At 42.3% G+C, this 25,521-nt stretch overlaps 1 protein-coding gene across 2 annotated transcripts in view; it reads right to left on the bottom strand.

Annotated features, from left to right (window-relative positions):
* Positions 1-25,521, bottom strand: part of SUGCT (succinyl-CoA:glutarate-CoA transferase) — a 363,922-nt gene that overhangs the window by 318,876 nt on the left and 19,525 nt on the right. For both annotated transcript variants that reach the window (XM_066628034.1, XM_066628035.1), the window contains exons 6-8: positions 19,861-19,981; positions 8,246-8,337; positions 3,250-3,393 (exon numbers count right to left, since the gene is read on the bottom strand). In XM_066628034.1, coding sequence (XP_066484131.1) covers positions 3,250-3,393; positions 8,246-8,337; positions 19,861-19,981 — 357 coding nt within the window. The remainder of the gene's footprint in view (positions 1-3,249; positions 3,394-8,245; positions 8,338-19,860; positions 19,982-25,521) is intronic.

The following is a 25,521-nucleotide window of genomic DNA, read 5'->3' as shown; positions in this document are numbered from 1 at the left end:
AAGGCTTTCCTGAATAAAAAAGTCTTCAGGCCCTGCTGGAACGTTAATAATGAGGAAGCTGCTCTCAATTCAAAGGGGAGGGAATTCCATAGTGTAGGTGCCACCACCGAAAAGGCCCTGTTTCTGGCCGCCATGGCACAACCAACAAGGCCCCTTCTGATGACCTAAGAGAACGGACCGGAATATACGGAAGAAGGTGGTCTCTCAAATACGCTGGTCCCAAGCCATTTAGGGCTTTAAAGGTCATAACCAACACCTTGAATTCAGCCCGGAAACGAATGGGCAGCCAGTGCAGCCGCCAGAGTAGCGGCGTGACAGAGTCAAACCGCCGACCCCCAGCAACTACCCGAGCTGCTGCACTAGCTGTAGCTTCCGGACTGTCTTCAGGGGCAGCCCCACATAGAGCGTATTACAATAATCTAATCTTGATGCCACTATGGCATGGACCACCATGGCCAGATCCACCTGAGACAGGCGGATATAATATAAGCACTGCTTTGGAATGGTCAGTTTTGTTTTCCTGTGGAGATCTTGGAGTTCCTGTGGAGTGGGCTGGAGATCTGCATTTCTTTGTTTTGCAAATGTGGTTTATTGTTTTGAATTCCTCTCACTATCTCCCGGAAGGGAATGTGGTTGATATAAGGACAAACGTAAGCAATAGGATCAAAACAACAGAATAAGAAGAATAGAACATCAGGGACATCTAGTGGAGTTAAAAAGACATTGCAAGGACAAGAAAAGGATTTGACAAGTGAAGTAAGGCGGACGATACGTTGAGGACATCTAGTGGCATTAAAAAATATTGCAAGGCAAAGGTTTATTTGACTTAAAATTTCCTTGTGTTGGTTTTTATGGGTGAACAGTTGATTTCTTGATGATGTGATGTGATATAAGGGTAACTGATAGTAATATATGTGATAACAGATATTTGAGCTTTACAGGAAAGAAGACATAAGAAGGAAGAAAAAGGATGAAAGGAAAAGGAGCAAATGTTAGGGGCTCTCCTGCCCTGGAGTCAAGCTTGGGAAAACTAATACAAGAGGAACCGAAAGGGAAAGATTGGAAGCAGACAATACAAGACAATATAGAAAAATTAGTGGCGATGGGACAGCAGCACACAAATCAATTTCTGCAGGTTCAAGCTAGTCTGGATGTTTTAACTACACAACTAAATGATCTTAGTGTGCAACTGAAAGCCGTTAAAGGCCAAGCAGATGAGAATACACAAAAGATTAGAAAATTAGAAGAAAAGACAACAAAAGATCAATCTAGAACACTGGAGATAGAACAGAACCAATATGATGGAGAGGCAACTTTAATACAAATTCAGACGGAGAGTGCAGCTCGAGATGTATAAGATAGGGCATTTAGAGGAATGTATACATGATATATTATACAGGATATGATATGATAGATAAACGATATTAAGAGGCTAAACTAGAAGAGATTAGAAGATGTGTATTGATTGATTAGATATATTGATTTATGAATGCTTGCACCCTCCAACGGTGTGTTTCTGTGGTTTTTGTGTGTGTGTTTATGTGTGTGTTGTGTACTGAGTTTGTGTTTGTTATGTGTTTGCTTATATTTGTTTGTTTTTATTTTGGAAAATAATAAAAAAAAATTTAAAAAAAGAAGTCCCACAGGCACATTCCCGCCAATGTCCCCCCTCCCAGTCTTTGGCTGCAATCCTAACCACACTTTCCTGAGAGTAAGCCCCACTGAACAAAATAGGGCTTACTTCTGACTAGACCTGGTTAGGATTGTGCCCTTTGTCATGTAATGATTTAATTGTATTAATTAAAAATTAATTATAATATAGTAATTTAATGTAAGTAAAAAACTGGGAGTGTGCCTTGACAATTTTAGTGCCTTGACAGTGTGCCGTGAGCTGAAAAAGGTTGAAAATGGTTGCTCTAGGTTATAACCCTCTTAATGAGAATCATAGCTCCCAATCATTCCTTACCTTCCTTTCCATTAAAAATTCTCTACCCAAATTAACATATCAGTAGCTCCTAAAGGGCACCACAAGGCTGTGGTAACCCATGCCCTACCCTCAGATAATCCCACCCCCTTTATGTTGCTATTCAGCCTGAAGCACAGTCATTGCTAGCCCAGTTTAGTACAACATGAAACTCACTTAAATCTATAAAACCTAAGTAATCATTTATTTTGAATCCTAACTACTTTTTCTGTATTTCAGGATGGATTTAAGAGGAAAGAATTAAGAACACTGGTGTTCATTGTATCAACAGGGCCTTATAATTCTCTGTTCTCCAAAAGTATCATGTTAGAAGACAGATTTGGAAAAATCCTAATAGCACTGGTTCCTGCTGTTTCTGGGATCTCAATATCCCTGTCTACCATGGTGTTTGCCTTTCCTGTTTCCAATCGGCTGCCGCCTCCTTCTGCCTGTGCACAGGAAATGCCAGCAGAAACTAAGGAAAACTGGGATGTTATTCTTGTCATAATTGTTATTGTTATTCTTGTCATATCTCTGTCTCTCAGACCACAAGTCCTAGAGTTTCCTGGACAAGCTCTCTCCTTTCAACTGTAGGTCAGCCCTGACTGGCAGCACACTTTTGAGGTGGTTTGTATAATGCACTAAGTTTCACACCTTGTAAATATTCTCTCATGTAATTTATAAGAGAGGCTATTCTAGGTTGAGTCTCAGTATCCTTGAAGGTTCCATTCCCAGAATCCACGTGGATGTCAAAAGTTGCGTTAAAGGAAATCCATTTAAAAAACAATGTCCCTTTGCTCAGCGATTTAAAAACATTGCTTACCTTTGTAATGCAGGACAAAGGAAGACAATCAATCAGTCTCTCTCCAGGCACTTAGAAAGGCTTCACTCTGAGGCAGCAACCTCTTCCTTCAACCAGAACACAGGGAAAGAAGGCAAAGGGAGATTATAATAACTTTCACATTGCATTATTTGATGTGCTCAGGAGGAAAGGAAGGGTCACTTGCCTAGAGTGAAGCTGTTCTAAGTGCCTTGGAGAGAGAGAGACTGATTGATGGTCTGCCGCTGTTACAATGGTAAGAGAGGCTATTGTTAAAGAACTTTTTTTCCTTTAATTTAAAGGGATCTTGTCATCATGTTGAGATAAAACTTTGGGTGAAAAATCCATGGATAATTAGGTTATACCTGTATTTTCATTTTTCTTTAAAGTCACCAAATGTGCCATACTACACAAATCAATTGGAAAGTAAATCCTAGGCATTATAATCTATTAATTAAGTCCTTACCTGAGATGACAACAAATTGCAATCCACGTGCATTCCCTTTCCTGTTTTATATCTCTGAAAAAGTGCAGCCATAATTGCTCCATATGCATACAGTCCTGTAGCAAGATCAGTCATAGCTACTCCTGGTCTAACCGGCTCCCCTTCCTAGAACAAAAAAAGGGGAAGAAATATTAAAACATTAGTTTTAGTTAATGTTTAGTTAATAAGCATTAAAACATTAGTTAATAAGAACCACCAAGCACCAGTCTGCAACCAGCAGACGTACCCCTATGAAATACACTACTGGGTTCAGAAGGCTTTTTGAAAGAGGTCTTCAGACCTCGCCAGAAGGTTTCTAAAAAGGAGGTGTTCTCAACTCAAAGGGAGAGGTAATTCCATAGGAAAGTACCATGACCAAAAAGGCCCTATTTCTGGCAGCCATCCCCCTAACCTCTCTCAATAGTGGCACTTCCAGAAGGGCCCTCTCAAATGACCAAAGGGAACAAGCCAGATTATACATTAGGAGGTGGTCTCTCAAATACTCTGATCCTAATTCATAAAGGACTTTAAAAGTCAAAACTGGCACCTTGAATTGGGCCTGAAACTGAACCAGCAATGAGTGCAGCCACTGAAGCAGCAATCCAATAGTCAAAACACCAGCCTCCAACAACCATAGGAGCCACCATATTTTGTACTATTATCTTCAAGGGCAGCCCCACACAGAACATGTTGCAATAGCCTAATCTCAATGCTGTCATGGCACGGACCACTGTGGCCAGATCTGACTGAGGCACATATGGCCACAGCTGACACACCAACCAAAGCTGGGCAAAGGCACTCCTGGTCACAGTCAACACCTGGGCATTCAGGAGCAGCTGTGAATCCAGGAGAACACCCAAGCTGCAGACCTGATCTTTCCAGGGAAGCACAACCCCATTCTGAGGAATTAAAGTGAATACAGAAAAGGTGCTCTGTACTTAGTTTCAGCTGCAATCCTAACCACACTTTCCTGAAAGTAAGCCCCATTGAACAAAATAGGACTTACTTCTGAGTAGACCTGGTTAGGATTGTGCCCTTCATCGTATAACACCTAACTCATCATCCAGGAAGTCAGGCTCAGAAGGCAATTCCTTAAATGTATCGTTTTCCCTCTCTTTGCTAATCAACAGCACATATGGAAGCAAAGTCCAATACAACACCAAAAGTCATGATAATTTGAACAGGAGTGTTTAAAATCGCTTCCAGTGATCAGGGTCATTCAGGCTGTATTCCTGTTAGTTATTCTAAAATGGCCAGGTGCCAAAGAAAGGCATCTGTATCAATTATATGAGGTCATCTTCATAATTAAGCAAGATCAATAGTCTTAAAAAGAAACAACATTGTGCAAACATTTCAAACCAGTTTGGTACCCCATAGAGTAAAACCACAATAGGGTAATGAGTTCATGCAATAATAGTATCCTTGTTTAAAATATATATAGCAATAGAGAGTTACCTTCAAAACAAGTAGACTTTGAAACTGTTTGCAATTTTCACTTGTAGATTTATTGTGTTCTATGAATGTGCTACCATTTTTCTTATTCAGGCATTTTAGACCCTACTGCTTTGGCTTTAATCTTTTTCCAAATGTATTGGCTCAAGATCAAAGCTTCACAGGAAAGTTTGATAACCAAATGATAATACCAGATGTAGCATTATTTGTTTTTTACCTAACAGGGATTCCAATGCAACAGGGATTAATTCAAGTTGGAACACTTTCATAGAGACTCACAATTTCTAAAGTTCCCCGCCCTGGCAAGATTACAATTGAAAAGCATCACATATGAAGCAAGTACAGGCATGCCTCAGTACCGCAGGGGTTCCGTTCTGGAACCACCACCACCACCCCGCAGTTACCTGAAACCGTGGATACTGGGGATGCCCTCCCACCATCTGGAGGCAAGGGGAGCTGCACTCCCCTCACCTCCGGAGATCTTCTGAGCCCCACAGAGGCTGCGCGCATTTGCACATGGCCTTCACAGGCCTCCAAATGACTGTTTTAACAAAAAAAGGTTACTTCTGGTTTTGCTGAAAAACAGGAAATGATATTTTTATGCCTTTAAAAGGCATTATGAGGACAAAGGATGCCTCTGAGGGCAGCCTCTGGACGGCAGGTGGGGGGTTCCCACATCTGCAGATACATGAAACCAAGGATACGGAATCCACAGATATAGGGGTCCCCCTATAGAAGGAAGAAACATTTGCTTTGCTCTATTTACAGTTTTCATACACATTTTTCAATTATTAATCCTGTTTTAGTTCATGTTGTCATTTTCAAGTATCAGGCACAATCCTATTCCTGCACCTAATGGCCTGTGCTGCTGTCACTAAGCAGTAACTGAAAAGTAGAAGTGACAGGTTAGATGCATCCAAAAACCAGAGATTTCCAAGGTGGGATCTGGTGATGTCACAAAACTGCCAAACCTTAAAACAGAGGGAATAATCTGGTACTGGGATTGAGCCCATTGCTAAAGGCCCAGTAGCAGCTCAAAAATGGACTGTGATTAATATCTGCCACTCTACCACTTTAGGAAAAAGCAAACAGTTTGGGAAAGAGGGTCATTTTTTGCAAACTAGCAATCTTAGTGACAAAAGCTCAGTTAAATAAGGCAGTAAATAAGCCATTGCCCACAATGTTTTCCAGCAATGAGCATGACCACAGACAAATTACATCATCATGCCATGCTTGTTACTGCAGGTTATTTCAAGGAGTGGCTTACTAACCCACCCCTTTCATGACTTTATGGCAGGGCTTTTCAAACTGGGGCGTTGTGACGCCCCAGCCTATGGGCCCTGGCCTCTGCCCCCTTAAGGGGCGGGGGCAGCCTGGGGGCAGGGAGGAGGCAGTGGCGCGATTCCCAGGATCACGCCGCTCAGGGGGCTGCAGGGGCTTGGGTGCACTCACCCAAGCCTCCTGCAGCCTCACCAGGGTGCGGGGAGCCCGGTGCAAACCTTTGGCAGGGCTCCCCGCAGCAGTGAAAGCGGAGGGATCACGCTCCACTTCCTTTTACTTTCACTGCTGTGGGGAGCCCTGCCACATGACGCACAGGGCTCCCCGCACCCCAGGGAGGCTGCTGGAGGCTTGGGTAAGTACACCCAAGCCCCTGCAGCCCCCTGAACGACGCGACCCCCAGGATCGCGCCGCTGCCTCCTCCCTGCCTCCAGGCTTTTGGAGTTGGTGCAACTCCGTCTGCTGTCCAGAGGGGGCAGGATGCTGTCCAGAAGGGGTCAAGCTATGGCCCAGTGAATCTGACCTTTCTACCTGTTCTCTCTGTGATCCTTGTGAGGTGTGGCCCTAACCCTTTATCCTTCCCTTCTCCTCTGAGCACTTCCTTTTGTCCTCTGACCACCAACCTGTTAAGATGTGCACACCAGGGCTCTGATGCCCAGGGCATCTTGAGCACAAGGCATGCAGGGCGAGGCAGCTCCAGGGCCTTGCAACTTCTAAGTGTTAGCTGAAACTCTGATCCTAATCAGATGCTGTAAATATACACTCAATGGAACTGTAAGTAAATAACTTCGTTTTGCAACTTTAACAAGCCATTGCCTCTTTGTCTTTTTTATTGATTAGCAGTCAGCCGGGTGAGGGAGGTTCCCTGGGGTGATACCCAAAAGGGGGGTCCGCTGCTTAAGCTACTCTACTTCCCCCCCAACAGGAAACTATTTTTAATTTCTTCCAACACAGGTTGCCCCCTGCCAAAGGTGCCCCCTGCCTGGGGATCGCGTTGCCGCCTTCCACCTGCCCCTGCTGCCCCCCCCCCCCGCAAGCACTTACAGTGGCTCAAACTCTCCATAAGAGTTTGAAAACCACTGCTTTATAGAGTCTTGTGGGACACTGGGCTTTCCCCAGCTATTCAGCAATGGCAGCACGAGTGAGGGCCACACTAGCACAATCCATAACTAGGCACAGCTGTTCATTTGCTTTATCTGACTTCCATATGGACAGGTAGAAATCATCATAGTAATCACTTAGTCCTCCTGAAGACAAAGATAAGTGTACATGTAACTTGCATGTTACAGTCACTGCTGTGAAGGTACACATATGAAAAAATTGGTTAGAAGATCTTCCAGTGAATTTTGAATAGAGTTGTCAGTGGTTTAGCCTATTGGAAGTAGAGTACATGGCTTTAAGTATGTGTGTGTGAACACTTGCACACACATGTGTGTAAGTAAAAGTAACTCAAGACCCCCATCCAGATACTCGAGTCACTCTATAAAAATAAAACAGAGGTCACCTGGCCGTCACATTGACGATTTTTCAACACTTGGTTAAGGGGTTTTTACATCACCAGGTATTTTAGTTGGAGTGCTTATTGCCCCCTGTGGAATACTATGTTTCTATGCCTCCTTTAGTCATTTTTTGTTAGCTGTTTATATTACTGTGATCTGCTACTGATTTTGTTTGGTGTTTTATATTGTTTTAACATCTAGCTTAATTTGATTGACAGTAATCTGTCTTGGGGGTCTTTGTTAGAGCCAAAAGGCAGGGTGTACATACAGAAATCAAAAGGTAAAAGAAAAAAAACCTGTCCTTTAACCAATTGTCTCCAAGCGAATATTTCGCTCATCCTGAAGCATATGTAATGTTGTACATTGTACAAGAAAGGAAATATGATTATGAACTTCAAAGTGTTTCCTCTAGAACTGTCCAGCTGCAATGCCTGCCTTATTAGTCTACAGATGCAGGCTTTTCTTGTCCCTGACACCATAACTAATTGTCGTTATACCACACAGAGGTATAAAGCCAGAGTATTACAACACCGAGGGCAGATGCTATGCCACAGAAGCAGTGGGATGGAAGCATTGCTGGTCTCTATGCACATACTGAATTGACAATAAGCCCAATTGGGTATATCCCAATGGGAAGGTAGGATATAAATTTTTTTGATTAATTGCGATACACCTTATCATCATATGCAGCAGCAATCTGATTAAGTTTTAATGACATCACAAGTACTTTGTTATTTGTAGTAGCATACCTCAGGTCCAGTAATATGTAAGAGGCCAGAAACAGCAGCTGCAACAGAGTCATAGCCTGCGTGCTGAGACTTTGGACCAGTTTGACCATAGCCTGAAAAGAGAGAGAAAGCTACTTAAAACATAAAGCAGAGAAAAACAGTAGGCAACCTTTTGACAAGCGTGTCAGAAACCAAGCAGGGAAGATTGATTTAAATCATAATTGAAACCACTCTTTAAAAGGTCAATTTAAATCATGTATTTAAATCCAAGTTTCCAGTTTTTGAAATGTGTGTATTTCCTGAACAAGCATGCATACTAATGGATTGCTATAATAATGAAAACTTATTGGTTTGCAGCAAAATATAAACTAGAATCACCATCTAAATCTTTGGCCAAGTAATCCATACGCCTTCTGCATTGCAGAATTATGCCTGCTTAGCAAAATGAACAATTTCTCTACTTCTTTCTGTGCACATGGTAAGGATGTGTCTTACCACATTCTTACTTAGTTGAAGGCAGAAGCCCTCATGGCAATTTATTCAGAAAGTAAATTCCTTTGAACAAAATGGGGTTCACTTTCAAGTAAACAAAAGCATAAGATGAGACTATTAGAAGTGCTGAGCATTTTCCAGAAGGAAAGAATTTAGTTCTTGGGCAAAATAGTGTTTTTCCATATAACGGAAAATCAATGTGCATACTATTAGTTTGGCAGAATCATCAATATTCATAATCTGAATTCCAACGAATTAGTTGTTACATTCGTGGCGCTTTGTAATACATATGCAGTCCCCATGCACAGGGATGTTTTGCCTCTAGTGTTCCAAATCAGGGGACACAAAGCAGCACAGTGTGGGAGAAGTAGGAGTGTAGCCAAACTCTATAGTTAAAACTAGACCTATGCGCCTCTCCAAGTGCGTCACAATTTTCCATGCCACAGCCTGGTCACTCGTAGTACCAAAACATACAGTTGAAATAAACACTTAGGGAGAAAAACAAGGTGGATGAAGTCGCAAAGTATGTGAGATCAAGTTCAGATTAAACCAACAGAACTCACTACGAAGAAATATACCATAGTTTTCTAACGACAACCAGAGGCAAGATCTCTTGGACAAATTTCTACTGAACTTATTGTTTTCCGTGCTTGCTTTGCCTCCATGAATAGAGCAACCTGAGTGCAAAGCACATGTATGCTCCATCAAATCTGAACAGCCCACGCATGTGTTATAGAACAAAGGGTATCGCTTCTGTAGTTATCACCTCTATTAGCAAGTAATAAATACGCATGTCCTTCATAACTGACACAATTTATGTGAATTTTATACTCTGGGAGTCCTACCTGAATGCAAGGTGTTGCCTATAAAACTGTCCCTAGTCTGTTTGTGATATTCTAAGAACCCACACAGAATTCTGATTCAGATATTTCTACAAAGGGACACTGGTTATTACCATAGATTTAATCCAGATACCTGGCTGTTCCCTGCTTAATGGCAAATTAATAAGAAACACCTTTAGAACTGTTGTTCTGCCATCAATCAGCCTTATTCATTATAAACAGCTACATCTTTCTTTAATAAAGGTTAATGAAATAAGCAAAGGAACACAAAGCAGTGGTCTATTATGAAAAAGAAACCAAACTTTTAAAAAAGGAATGTATGGGCCCTCACATCGGCAGATCCCCTATCTGCAAATTCACTTGGATCTGGTCTGTGCCCCTGCACCCTCCAGGGGTGAGGGGATCTCCACTCCCTTCATCTCCGAAGCGTTCTCTGAACCCAGCAGTAAAAACAAAACACTACTTCCAGTTTCTCTGTGAAACCACAAGTGACTTTTTATAAGGCATTAAGGGCCTTTCGAGTCTTCCCCAGGCTTCCTAATGCCTTATAAGGCATCAAAAAGTCGCTTCCAATTTCACAGAGAAACCAGAAGTAGTGTTCTTTTTACTGCTGGACTCAGTGGACCCTCCAGAGGCAAGGGAAGCAGAGTTCCCCTCACCTCCAGAAGGTGGGGGGGGGGCATTCACCAGTTTCTACGGTTTCAGTTAACCGTGTGGGTTTTCAGAACGGGGAATACTGGGGCATGCCTATATGCATCTTTATAATAATGTAGCTACCAAATAGGAAGCATCGAAAACTGCTTCTAGAAAACACCTGCCACGTGTTAACAAATACAAAATAAATGTTGAATGTCCTGAATATTTATACATACATACAGTAGATTGGACACAAGCAAAATTATCTAAACTTTAGAGATGACCTATGGCAAAGTTTACATAAACTGGGCTCAGTTTGAACACGGGTTTAATACTGGCTATATTTTGAATGCCAGGCTTGTACTCTGAGTGACTGCCAACACCACCCTTAGAAACACAGTAGTCTTTGGGCGCAATCCTAACCAACTCTCCAGCATTGGCGTGTCTGTGCCAGTGGGACATGTGCTGCATCCTGCAGTTAGGGAGCAGTCACAGAGGCCTTCTCAACGTAAGGCAATGTTTGTTCCCTTACCTCAGAGTTGCATTGCCCTTACTTCGGTGCTAGAAAGTTGGGAATGCGCAGTTAGGAATGCGCCTTTTGTTGCATAAATTGCTTGTCTCAATCCATCCTATGCACAAACAGCCCAGGCCTTTCTTATGCCCATCAGCAACATTCAAAAGCTTGCTGTAGAAGTGTTTCTTGCTTTAACAGGTCACTATAAGCATTTAAATTTATAGCGCAATGCGAGTAGGCTGCTGGCTGCTTAAATGCTTGAAAAAAACTAGTCTGACACTAACAGGAAGCTAACAGGGTGCACATGGGGGAGTGCGGCGGTGCTATTAATACAGGTGTCATGCCATAACCACAGTTTCCATGTCTGTGGGGGTCCCTGGAATGGATCCCCGTGGATACAGGGGAACGCCTGTACTATTTTGCTGGGGTCTCACAGAACAGCAGCTCCAATTCTAACTAAATCACCACACAGCAATCCGGCAGCACTGGCACATCCCATGGAGGATTTTTGGCTGCTGAAGGTCTCCTTGAAGTAAAGGGACATTTGTCCTCTTGAACCAGGATCAGCCCCAGCAGCTGCTATGGGTTAACTCGGACCTGCACAAAGTATTTGCTGGTGTAAGTCTCGGTTGATCTCAGTTCAGGCAGATCAGGCCCTCCTGGGTCCAATTTGCCCATTCTCCACCCCATCTCCTCCCCATTCCACCCTCTCCCGCCCTGTTTGTCCTCTGTGCAGGGCTAACCTGCTCTGGTGGACCTCTGCTGGCGCACTGAGGAAGGCTTTAGCCTTCCCACCAAAATGCTGGCTCCCTGCACAACTGCAAAGTGCTTTATGCCACTTTTGCGGCAGCGTGCACCAGCACAACACGTGTCCCACCAGCACAGGCTTTGAATACGATTGTGCTGGTAATACATTAAATTCACTACCTTCTAAAAATGCAAAAAGGAAAAAAACTGAAAGATCATCATCTTAGCTGCAGCATCCATAAAATGCAGCTATTTTTACAATATTTTTAGTATGTTCCTGGGGAATTTTTGGCCCCAATTATCTTTGACATGCTATGTTTTTTATTCAGTGAAACCCTCACATTAAAAAAAAAATGAAATAAGACATGGGTAATGAAGGACTTCAGAACAATTTTCTCCAGTACCCTTGTTTAGGGAAGGAGGGTTCCATATTTTTTTAGTTCCTCTTTGTGTAAGATACATCCCCAAAAGCATCAGAAGGTTGCACTGTATAGCTGTTGAGTAATAAGTTAAACAAGGTTTGGCAACTGGTTTGTTCCTTGGCATAAAAGAATTTCCTTTTATCTTTCTTTATAATAAACTATAACATCAGCGGTTATTATTTTGAATTCTTCATAAAAACTGTCCGCAACACCAGGTCAGCAAATGAAAGTCTAAATTGTGGACCTCCTGAAATGCATAATAAAAGTTACAAAATGTGTCTCAACTGCTTTTCAAGTCATTACTGACATGCATGCATCAGAAACCAATTCGGCTTATCATCAGAAATATCAAAGCACATTTGGTTCCTAGTAACCCTGGGAAATATTGTCTATATTAAAATCCACTGCTGCATGCCAAACAAGTTCGCTCCTTAGCAGGTCAGAAATGTGGGTTATCGCTCTCTGCCAATATACATTACCAGATGTACAGTTTCATTTACCACTGAAAAGGAGCAAATCAATACAAGGAACAAAAGCAGCAGGGTCTGATTTAGAGGTCTTCCAACTTCAATTCCCATACCATCTTTGCATGTTTGCAGTGAAAACAGACTACAGCGTGTTTATTTAAATAACAAAAACGACATACCCTAAGAATTCTTCAAGTAAACAAGATTTCTGCATCATTCGGTTCTCACAGCTTTAGTGCAAGTTGAAAAGCTACATCCATAATAATTTTTCCACTGTTTATCATCACTGAAGTCCTTAAAATGTGGACTTTAAATAGATGTACTTTATTTAAATGATGAAATCCATCTTGGAAATTGGTGGTTTCTCACAAGGTTTGTGGTATCATAGAATTTTTGAGGGTTCAACACGCGTTCTGCCAGTGCTCACCACCCATAGGGTAGAGGTGTTTGTTTCCAGTGAGTAAGATAGGTTTACAGTCAAGTCTTACTGAATACAATGGGCTTCTGAGTAAAGTAAATGTTTTCAAACACTTCTATCCATAGGATTGGGCTGTTATTCTCTGCAGCTGGGAACAGAAGATGAGAGGGAGTGTCTTGTCTAATGCCCTCTAGTGAGAATCCATGGCAGAGGTGAGATTCAATCCCTGATTTGCAACTCAGACTTTTAGACAGAATGCTACACCAGTTCTTTATTTTCCTATTTATTTTCCTTTAATTTTATGCAATTTCAGCCCTAAACAAACAAAAATAATAACATGCTCATAGGAACTCCTAGTAAATGATTTGGCTTCAAATAATTGAAGGTAAAATTGGCCTTTTGCTTGCTTGTTTTTAAATGGAGACAATCTACATTAATGAAAGGGAACTAGCTAAGGAGTTGAACCTTACTCCAGCTGCGCTTGACATAAGGGTAGCCTGAGTTGGTAGTAAAAGTTTTAAAGGTAACCCTCTTTGCTCCATATTGGAGATTCAATGACAAAAAATATAAACTTAACACATCCCCTATTCAGCCAGTGCTGGACTGAGCAATGTCTTTGCAAGAGACCACCCACAAGACTTATCTAACTGTATCATCTCTTTTCAAGTAAAATTAGCAGCTAAGACAGGAGGGTCAGCAACAATGTTCACTTGGAACTTCAACAAGGTTGTGGGATTTACTTATAAATAACATGTTTAGGATTGGGTTGTAAATCTACTTTTTGGCTTTTGCCAGTATATTCTTGCAGTTTTGATTTATTGAAGGCTTCATTTCAGGATTATGTTTCATCTTGACAAGGTCACATCCAAATGGGCTGGGCTGTTCAGTTTCATGCTTACTCTTTGAAAAAATGTAGGCTTTTGCTGGAATAGGGTCTGAAGAGTGGGTTGGATTTTTTTTGTTTCTTTTCTTAACTAGATAGGCATTGGCAAGTGTAGATGATGTAAGATTTTTAAAGAGTTGTCTCTGGGGTGAGAGTGCTTTGGCTACTGAAAAAATTGACTCCTGGCATCCCCTTCACACCTGAGCTTGATCCTTTATGTGGGGCTTCCAGAATATGTGAAAGCCAATTCAAATTTTCAGCTGGGCATGTAGCATAAGTATGCTTATCAACGACACCGTAGGTAACTGGAGGTCCTGGGAAAAGGGTGTTCAGGCCTTGTCTCCTGAGAAAACATGGTTGCTGGAAGACTTACCAGAAGTCTTATGGAGACTTGACTAGAAGGGATGTGCAAAGGTTTCTTAAGCCCAGAGGGCTAGAAAGAGTTACAGTTGGGCTTGTAAATATTGGTCAGTATAGACCACAACTAAATACTGAAACCTAAAAGAAAAATTACACCATTTTTGAGCACTGAAATGAGCCTAACACCCAGTAAGATTTTATTAAATAATAATACCATTTATATCATATTTCAAGTAAATTCAGTAAAACTTACAACACTGTAAGGTGGGGGAATACTACTATCCCCAAATTATGCAGGAAGGAGGAAGAGACATGACTGACTGCAAAAAGAGTAGCTTGCCTGAGCATGCTTAAGGAGTTTGAAGATCCATACCCTGTCAGAGGGCCATCCAGCTACAGTAACCTAGAACTCTCAGTTTTGGTGGCAGTGATAGTGTCCAATGCACCATAAAGGAACAGGTGCGAGAGTCATGAGCGGCTTGTGCAGTATTTTGTCCCAGGGCTCCCAGCAACCTGGCGTTTGCACTGTTTATTTAAATATATCTCACCTCTTCAGTAAACATTCAAGGTCAAATTTGGCATGGTAAATACAATACTGTTCTACCACTTTCATTAGGTGCATCATTATTTGAAGTTGCCTCTCTGAAGGTTGCCCCTTGATCTGATTCTTTTGTTTAATTTGTGTCTAATTAAACTAGACCATGCCAACCACCAACAAAAGTTCATTCCTCTGTAATCATCTGGAGTTTTACTTTGATTGGACAGCAAAATAAACTTGAACTAACCTCAACCACTTAGCTATCAGCATGTATTAAACTAACATTGCTTCTAAGGTTACTCTCTTCACTAAGTGAGCCAACCTGTAAGCAAGAACAGGCAGAAAGAGCCCTAAGAGCATTCTCAAAGTAACAAGAATGTTGGGAAGGATCACAGCAATTCTAGCACCAGAGCAATCACCCGTCCAAGGGGCCATGTAGATTCAATCAGCCTTGTTTAGATAAGAAATTTAAGCATTTGCTAATCAAAAATTCCAAAAGGAGTTCATATCTGGGTTACCTACATATGAGTTACAGTATATGAGTTACCGTATTTTCCTATCCAATGGCTATATTCTGAAATTCTGTTTGCCTTTCAGGTTGTCAAAAATCACCAGTTTAAGTCTTCCAAAGGAAATGGAGGCTAATGAACCCATTCCTCAACTTCACTGCCTTGTACCCAACCAAGACCTAAGGCTGTAGCTCTAATTCTAAGCACTAACTTGAAAGAAAATTATACTAAAAATCAGTGTAATTGGTTTAAGAAAACTAAGAACATAAGAAGAGCCCTGCCGGATCAGGCCAAAGCCTCATCTAGTTCAGCTTCCTGTATCTCACAGTGGCCCACCAAATGCCTCAGGGAGCATACAAGACAACAAAATACCTGAATCCTGTTGCAACTTCCTTGCACTTAGCATTCTGAGGTAGCTTACTTCTAATAATTTTACATCCAAATAAATGTATTTACAATGCTGCACTACTACAATGAAGCAGAATTTGGAGCAGAGGTCTTCAATAGGTGGGTTGGAATCCAAAGTGGGTCATGACAGTGCTTCCACCACCATTTTATTTTGCTGCTCAGGCCTGCACAATTTGCACATTAGATAAGGCTAGGGGTCCTAGATGAGGTAAATCCTGCCTCAGCAGGTAACTCCTGCTGGCTTTCTTCAGTGGACTTCCTCAGTCTTCCTCCCATCCACTTGCTGTCCCCTGTCATGGAACTCCATCTGCTCTCATCTTTGCCTATCTTCCTCTTTATTTCCCTCCAATTTTCAAAATTTAATGTTGCCATGCCATCCTTTGGCTATCCTCCCTTTCCAATTGGTCCAGAAGGAAAGATGAGGCAGAACAATATGGTAGCAGTGCACACTTACTGACCACCACCAAGTGGGAAATGAGGATCTAAGGCTGGTTAAATTAAATCAATTTAACCCATTTTTGCCCAGCCCACAAGTGTACACATTTGGTCCCTGTTGTGCATATGTTGGGCAGAAATGGCTTAAACAATAGTGCTTGAACTATTGCTTGAATCCCGGGGCGTCCAGGCTCGGCAGCACCGAGGAGGGCTGCCGCCGTATCCAGCACCTCCCATGCTACCGCGGGAGGCGCCTCAAGAGAAGGGAACATTCATCCCCTTCCCCTGAATAAAGTAAGCAGCCCTGCAATGGGGCTATTTACTTTACTGTGAGTAGGAAAAGGCACTTGTGTAGGGCACAGAGCCCTCCCGGAGCGCCTTGGATCCTGCGGAGCAGAGCTCTGCGGATCCTCCTCCCTCCCTCCCCCCTGGCACGCCTCCCACCTGCCCTCTCTCCGCCCCCCACCGGCCTCCCCCCTCCCCAGAACGCCTCCTCCCCACCCCTGTTCCCGCCCCCACCTACCATGCCTCTGGTCAGTGGTCCGGGAGACTGCCAAGCCGCAGGAGCTGGGCGAGCGCCAGGCGAGAGCCAGGATTGGGCTCTCAGTCTTTTGAAGGAAGCCTAAAGTGACTTTTTAAATGGTCTTTTCAATATAAAGTCTCTTTGGAATTGTTGATACATTGCTCTTTCACAATTCACTAAATTAATGCTCTTTCAGTGATAGCTGCTAAAGGTATGGCTATCACTGGAGTTCAATAGAGCACTTGATACAATGCTATCTTCCTATTTTAATCCTATTGTGCCAATCAGCATAGCCTAGGGAAAAGGGCGCGCCAAACAACCCAGAGCAAAACAGATTTGAACATTTGGTCGTTTTCTATTTGCACATTTGCTCGAGTGCAAAAAGGAAATTATTTTTTTAATTAAGAAAAAGCAAACAGTTGTTGGAAAGTAATGGGGAAGGGATCATTTTATGTACATGTAATTGCAGACATGGAAGTTGCCAACGCAGGTTAAAATTCTGCCAAACAGCTGTTTGGCAGGGAACGGGGTAAGGGGCTGGATCTAATCCCCTCCACCCCCTCTCCTGAATGCCTAATCTGCATAATTTTAACCTCTTTGAAAGGCCTTCACAGATACAGGACAAGTAATGGAGGCAACCAAGAAAAACAGGACAAGCAATGCAGAAAGGCAGCCTTCACACCACAGGCCACTTCCCCAAACATGTCCATCTCCGGTTGCCAGCTCATATGCAAAACAGTGGTGTTACAAGTGCATTGGAAGTCACAGAAAACACCTCAAACCAGATCTTTAAAAATACATGAGTTTGTCAGGGGAAGTACTAAATCCAATCATTTAGCAGCAGCATCTGAATTCTCTGTCAGTAAAATGTCAACAAAAAATGGTGTCAGTAATTAAAAGAAAACACTAAAGTGGAAACACCCAAACTCCGAGGAAAAAAAGGCAAACTACTTAAGGCACAATCCTAACCCCTTATGTCAGTGCTTTCCAGCACTGGTATAGCGGTGCCAATAGGACGTGTGCTGCATCCTACAGTTGGGTGTCACTCACAGAGGCCTCCTCAAAGTAAGGGAATGTTTGTTTCCTTACCTCAGAGCTGCATTGCCCTTTTGTCAGTGCTGGAAAGCACTGACATTAGGGATTAGGAGTGCACCCTTACAGATCTAACTTCACAGTTTTGAGCGGTCTCTCCTGTGTCCCCTTAAAATGCAAACACATGGCTTTCCTAAAGTAAAGATAGTAAGTACAAGTGTCCCTCTGTACCCATGGATCCATTATCCATGGTTTTATTTATTCATGAATCAGGAAGGCTGTACCCCCCTCCCACACTCACTATAGTACCTTTGTTTTTCTGTAACAGGACTGACATATGGGTGGTTCTTGCTTTTAACAGAGGAACGTTACTGCTTAACTGAAGCAGCAGCCTCCTTGCTAGAGGGAGACTGAGCAAAGTTAACAGAAGCAGGAACTGTCTTGCTTCCTGATAATGTTCTGTTAGTCTCCTCCCTCTAGCATGCAGGCTAATTGCCTTCATGTCGTGTTCTTCAGTCAAGCAAGAATGTTCCCTCGTTAACAAGGGATGTTAATCCCTTGTTTCAATCCCTACTAAAGAAAAACAAAGGTAATGTAATGGGTGGGGAGAGGAGAGCTGCTACTTTATTTATATATGGTCCCCTTTTATCTGCGGTGGGGGTGTATGGTGGTAGAATGGAACCCCTATATATACAGGGAGTACTTGTACTTCTTGCCATAATATCACTATCTTACTTAGTCCAAGAGAATTTACTCAAACAAAGAGTCAGGCTGCAGAAAAACATTTGAAAATATGGCTTATGCTGTGTTTTCTCGTTCCTCGCATGCCAAGAAGTTACAAAAGTTCACTCAGAATTACATGGGGAATTCTGTCCTCCTAATAAAAAGAATCATTTGTGCTGGCACAGTCTCTTGGGATAACCACAATCTTTCAGGCACTGAAACAGCAGCTGGACTAGACTTTTCGGCACCAACTATTCTCCCTACATACACATCCCAGAGTCACACTGACTGCCCAAGATGAGAAACCTTCAAAGCTGGAGCAATGAACAACAGACATGCAACAATAACTGTATGTACAAATGGGAAAATGTCCAGACCAGAAGATGTGTGTCAGAGAAGATCTACGATTGGTAAGGACATTTTTCTCTTTTCATAGACAGATAGCCTGGCACAAGTTCTGTGAGGCAACAAGCAGTCCAGAACAGAAGTTCTAAGTGAAATGCCAGACACATCAGAGTTAAAAGAAATATTGTGTAAAACACACCAAAATCAGTGGGTCAGACAGAAACATAGAGTACTGTCCTGATTTTGTTCATCTGATGTGGTGCTTATACAGCACTCTAATGTTATGATGTGTAACAAGTTCCAGATTCATTAAGGATCTACTGAGTCCAAAAGAGCCAGGGAAGGAAGAAAAGGGAAACTGTTTTAGGTACACTTAACGCTAGTTGCCCAAATGGTCAGCAAAAGCACACGCATATATGCATTGAAAGTTACGCAGGTACTTCAGCACCTGGACTAAAGATTATAATCAAGTTACTAATAGCATAGTTTCTTGAAGAACTACTATTTTTGGTAGTTAGCAATCAGGATGATTTCTCCTTCTTTAAAAACTATAAATTCCTTTAGACTACATTTCCTTGAGTTTTCATTAACAGTCAAGTGACTTGATAGTCTTCCCCAGTCAAGCAAGTGACCACTTACATTAAAACGGCGGGGGGGGGGGGAATTCACATAAACTGGGACTCAAACACCTCAAGAGCACTCCAGCCATCCCAGGATTTGCAAAGTGACAACACTCACATAAGGGCACCATTTCCAACAACTGGTATCTTCATGGGGGATGGGAGGGGGGGGCGTTCATGCCATTGCTGTTTGTCATATACATGATCTTGGGACCTCTTCTCAGGCTGCTGTGATAACACAAATCACAGCAGTGCTGCAAACAGCTCTCACATGGAAGTAGCAGTTCTCAGAAATGATGCATCAGTATGAAAGCATTTCTAGGAGCAACCTCAGCACACCTGTGAGGCACTTGTATGGGAGCCCCAGTTTGTATATTGCTCATATGGCAACATTAGGTCTACAAACCGTGACACTATCACGTGTGACTAATGTTCCAATGCATTCTGAAGGCTTGGATCAAGCAAGGTGACGACAACAGAACTAATGTCACAGGAATCACCACCAGACTGCAGCCTTAGCACAGAACCATGAGAAAAAAAAATGTATCAAGGTTTTCATGCTATTTGTTTACTAGTTCAGTTTTCACAATCTGAATGAAAATGAAAAATAATAATGGACTTCTTAAATTTACAGTAAAAACACCTTGTCTTCACTTCGCAATAGCAGCTGAAATAAAGAAAATGACTAAATAATCATGGATCCATAACACAAGTTAAAATACCTGTTATAGAACAGTAAACAATATGAGGAGCAATCTTGTTAATGTCTTCATAGCCTAAGCCCATTTCAGCCAATTTTCCAGGGATGTAGTTTTCCACAAAAACATCACAGACAGCTGCAAGCTGAAATAAAGGTGAAGATGAGTCAGACTCTTAATGAACTTCCCAAAGTTCAACAAGTTCCCCCACATAACTTAATTTAAATCTGCAGTAAACAAGACAGTTCTGGCATTGCCGCTGCACACAAGTCATAAACCAAACATGTCTGGCTTAATTAAAATGTACAAACCTGCACAATTTTTTTTACACCCTGGACAATTGCAAAGCAGACATGATGTCTGCCTTAGAGAGATATTCTCTAGCAAGACCTTGAATTGGTCATATAGATGTCACAATGGCACAATAGGGGCGATCTGCCATGGGGCTCCCCATGCATGAGAAGGCAAGCACTTGCACTGTAGCTGTAAGTTATATTTCAGGAGCAGATAGTGAGAAAACAAAAACGTTTGCTGACTGGCTAATGTTTGAATACAGGGTGATAGTACTTTAATATTATGGTGACTCTGGGAGATACAAGCCTCAAAGGTCTGAACCGATCAACTGAACCCTTAAACAAGACTCTAGGGCAGGGGTGGCCAAATTTGCTTAAGGTACGATCCACATACAATAAACTTCAGATGTTTGAGAATAGTTTGAGAGCTGCAATATTTAAGAAGCATTTAAATTATTAAATATATTTACTCACTATGAACATGAAACTTTCATTTTAATCCAGTAGATTCTCAGTTTACACTTGGTAAATAATTATAAAACTTGAAAAAATTTTATTTACTTTCTGTATTAATTGTGATACAAAAAGGAGCTCGTCCAACATATTTCTGAGAGCTACACATTATATGGCAAAGAGCTGCATGTGGCTCATGAGCCACGGTTTGGCTACCCCTGCTCTAGGGAGTAACACTAGGGGAGGTTGCACTATAAGCAGCAAGTTGGCACAGGCAGTGGGGTACATGTGAAATATCGAGAGGGACAGAAAGTAGGAAACTTAAGAACTTTTCAGCATTTTTAGCATTTTGCAGTTATGAACAGCTTCCATGTTCATATTATGTATCATAAGAGTAGGTACAGATATCTTTCTGTAAATTAATTGATTTTTTTAAAAAATAATTATTGCCGCAGATACTCGCCTATAAGTCAACCCCACAGATAAGTCGAGGGCAGGTCTTGAGCCAACAATCACTGAATTTTCTATGACTCTTGGATAAGTCGGGGGTTAAATTTAGAGAGGTGTCTGACTATAGTTTTGTCTGATTTTACCCCAGGATAGATCCTGAAAAATAACCTACCACTAAGAACTGTAGCCTCTAATTTATTAAAAACATAGTAAAAGATCATAACATATATTTTTATTCTTTTTAAATTCTGGTCTTCACCACCTTTTTGTAAACACTATCAGAGTAAGTGCACTGTAAACAACATACCAGTAAATCAGTGGTTCCCAACCTGGTATTCATGTACTCCCAGGGACACTCAACAGGACCTTTAGGGGTACTTGAAAAAGAATGGAATAATGGTAGAAAAAGGCAGGTCATGCTCCAGAATGCCTTGCAAGGACCAGGAAGGGAGGTAGCTAGATGGCTTTGAAAGCCCCACCAACAGCTAGTTTTTGGTCATCAATTCATGTATGAACCAGTGATTGAAAACCAGCACAGTAAAAAAGCTGAAACATAATATGGAAAGTGATCAATCACCCAGAATTTTTCAGCACACTTCTGGTGCAAAACAGTGCAAAGGCAGAGTCTTCTGTTCCTCAAACAAATAAAAACAGAAAACACATGAATACATGAAGTCTGTGTTTTCATAGAGAGGAGATGAGGGCTTGTATTATTACAAACATTTTGCTAATATGAAGGGTACAATTTATTATTACCAAGGGATATGCAAGTGAAAAAGGTTGGGAACCACTGCAGGAGACCCATGAATCAAATCCACCTTTAAGGTGTCTGGTGTGTTAAGCCAGAAGCTCTAAACACAACATACAACCCATGACACATAACTGAGAGTGTGCAATTCAATTCACAGCAGAGAGATGCAGCTGCATATATTTGCAACCCTTTTTACTCAGAAGTAGACCCACTGCTTTCCATGGGTGTTATTCTTAAGTAATGCTGCATTGAATTGTAGCTTCAAATGGAAAGGGAATCCCATCCTGGTGTTGGAAAAAAAAGACCTCTGCCAAATGCAAATCCTTTGCAAAAGGGAAGCAGGTTGCAGCAGCAAAAGGGAACGAAGGGGAATAAAAGGTTAACTTTGGCTGGAACGTCCCAGGAAAGTAACTATAGCAACTAACCAGCTGCCTGCCTAAGCTTAGCAGAGAAAGGAAACTGTTCAGAGTTGAAAGACTCTGCCCTCTGATTGACCCAGAGATAAGGCAAAGTGAGAATTGGAGCTTGATTACTTGGCAAAAAATTTCAGGTACTATACCTGAGTATCTATGGTAATTTCCAAAAACAAATATAAACAAACACACATAACACATAACACCAAACTTTTCTGAGTGGTGAAGACCAGAAGTGATTGTGAGGAGCTCTAGAAGGATCTCTCCAGACTGGCAGAATGGGCAGCAAAATGGCAGATGCGCTTCAATGTCAGTAAGTGTAAAGTCATGCACATTGGGGCAAAAAAATCAAAACTTTAGATATAGGCTGATGGGTTCTGAGCTGTCTGTGACAGATCAGGAAAGAGATCTTGGGGTGGTGGTGGACTGGTCGATGAAAGTGTCGACCCAATGTGCGGCGGCAGTAAAGAAGGCCAATTCTATGCTTGTGATCATTAGGAAGGGTATTGAGAACAAAACAGCTAGTATTATAATGCCTTTGTACAAATCTATGGTAAGGCCACACCTGGAGTATTGTGTCCAGTTCTGGTCGCCGCATCTCAAAAAAGACATAGTGGAAATGGAAAAGGTGCAAAAGAGAGCGACTAAGATGATTACGGGGCTGGGCACCTTCCTTATGAGGAAAGGCTACGGCGTTTGGGCCTCTTCAGCCTAGAAAAGAGATGCCTGAGGGGGGACATGATTGAGACATACAAAATTATGCAGGGGATGGACAGAGTGGATAGGGAGATGCTCTTTACACTCTCACATAATACCAGAACCAGGGGACATCCACTAAAGTTGAGTGTTGGGCAGGTTAGGACAGACAAAAGAAAATATTTCTTTACTCAGCGTGTGGTCGGTCTGTGGAACTCCTTGCCACAGGATGTGGTGCTGGCGTCTAGCCTAGACACCTTTAAAAGGGGATTGGACAAGTTTCTGGAGGAAAAATCCATTATGGGGTACAAGCCATGATGTGAACGCGCAACCTCCTGATTTTAGAAATGGGTTATGTCAGAATGCCAGATGCAAGGGAGGGCACCAGGATGAGGTCTCTTGTTATCTGGTGTGCTCCCTGGGGCATTTGGTGGGCCACTGTGAGATACAGGAAGCTGGACTAGATGGGCCTATGGCCTGATCCAGTGGGGCTGTTCTTATGTTCTTAACACGAAAAAAAAAAACATAACACACTTCACTACATACACACACAAAAAAGGGTGCAGGAAATAATATATCATTATTATATATCACTAAAATTTCCAACAACTATCTGATATATTCTGTTTCATTTTTACCAATCTTGTTGTAAATTGATTGATGGGGGGGGCAAACAACATACAGGTATAACCTAATTATCCATGAGCATTCCTTCTCAGCGCTGTGCTCTGGGTGAAGGAGTGAAGCCTTTCTAAGCACTTGGAGGGAGACTGATAGATGGACTGTCTGCCTAATGACTGTCTTACATCACAAAGGTCAGCAAGGCTATTTTTAAATTGCTTAGCAAAGGAACGTTTTTTAAATGGATTTGCTTTAATGCAATTTTTGTCATCCACATGAGTTCTGGGAATGGAACCCTCGCAAATAACAAGCTATGTTTTCACATTTATACAGCTCTTCTTGAGGTCAAAATGGAAGAGGCAAGACAAATATGCACAATGTCCAAAACGAAAGCTTGGGACACCTCAGAAGGGATTAATTCTGATATTAATACAGAATAGAAATCTAATCCTGCCTCAGTCTCATTAATACTGTATCAAAATAGAAGTGGCAGCTTTCCATGGTGATAGCCTTATTTTTTTTTAACAGTCACATGTGCAGCAGAGCAGACAAACCAGCATAAACAGTGCATGTGTACTCAGAAGCAAGTCCCCCAGCATTGCACACAAGTCACTACCAAGTAAACGTGCATAGGCTTAAATTGCGTATTGCGCCGAGACAAACTGAATGGGATTTGGTCAGGGCTAACCTAATTACAACTGATTTCCGTGGAACTTGGTCACACCTTTTTATAGAATACACCCCATGATATGAAAAATTCTTCTCGGCTCTTGTTACCATGATAGTCTCTGGTTACAAAGTTTCAGATAAATGGTAATATTCTCTGAAGGCAGAATAGAAGTAGCAACTGTACAATCCTCGCACGGTATATAAAGATACAGCCAAACTGTACTTGTCGTAAGAGGCGACTAAACAGCCACCAGGTAGATGAGACTCGCCAGCCTGGGAAGGCAGCTCATCTGAGAGAAGGAAAACTCTGATCCCAAACCTCCACTGCCTTGTGGCTACATCCAGTTATGGAAAAGGCTTCAGGAGTCAACCTCGAGGCAAAATCCGGAGCCGGAGTCCCTGAGGCAGTTCACGGCTGAACACAGTCACGTTCTGGCAACTCCTGCGACGCCGCTGGAACCAACCGTATTGGTCTCTGCCTTTCCATTGGACCATTTCAGCGATGTGGAGAGGGGGGATTTGCTGCATGGGTAACAGCCTATCCTCCATACCTACTTTACCCAGGCTTCGCGCACTGGAGAGGACACTCTGTTCCAGAACCACCATTCAGAGCGTGACACCATAGTCTTCCAAGACTGAAGGATGCCAACTGTCTCATATAAAGATATGAACCCCACAGCCTTGATTTTTCATTAGACCTGCTATTGTTCACGGCTCTGACTCTGCTATTTTCATCTGGCTGTGCCTGCTTTGGCATCTGAAATAGTCACATCCACCACAAATGCCTTGCAGGAGAGGGGCTTTACCTTCTAGATGCAAGGGAGGGCACCAGGATGCAGTTCTGTTATGCTATATGCCCCAGGCCTGTACAGAATTTACAGGCTGGATAGAGCAAGGCCCTGATGTCTTGGCCTGCATACAGTGTAGCATCATGGGAGTGGCTGATGCAATACCATGTCACCAGACATGTCACCAGATGGTGAGTCATAGGATCACAAGACTGTAGCCCGCCTCTCATTGGCCAGTGCCAGTATATATTGCAGCCTGTGCAAGCTGCTGTGTGGGAGATGTTATGTAGAGTGTCTACAGGAAGCTACATCGGTGTGATTCGTGATCGGAGTGCCGAGAAAGAGAGCTATCTGTGCTGTTTGCTTGCTAAACTGCCTTTGAAATGTAAATATCTTGTACATACTTCAAGTAAAGGAACATCTGGTGGAGCACTGCCGTGTGCCTCATTATTTTCCGGGAGTACTTCCCTGACTTTGGGTCTCTAGAGCTGCGGTGTCGGCTGCGTACTGCAACACCGAAGCAGAAGTAGCAACTGTACAATCCTCACACG

The sequence above is a fragment of the Tiliqua scincoides genome, chromosome 5, assembly GCF_035046505.1.
Source record: "Tiliqua scincoides isolate rTilSci1 chromosome 5, rTilSci1.hap2, whole genome shotgun sequence".
NCBI classification, from domain to species: domain Eukaryota; kingdom Metazoa; phylum Chordata; class Lepidosauria; order Squamata; family Scincidae; genus Tiliqua; species Tiliqua scincoides.
The sequence above is the reverse complement of the archived record's forward strand: the minus strand, read 5'-3'. Positions and strand labels throughout refer to the sequence as shown.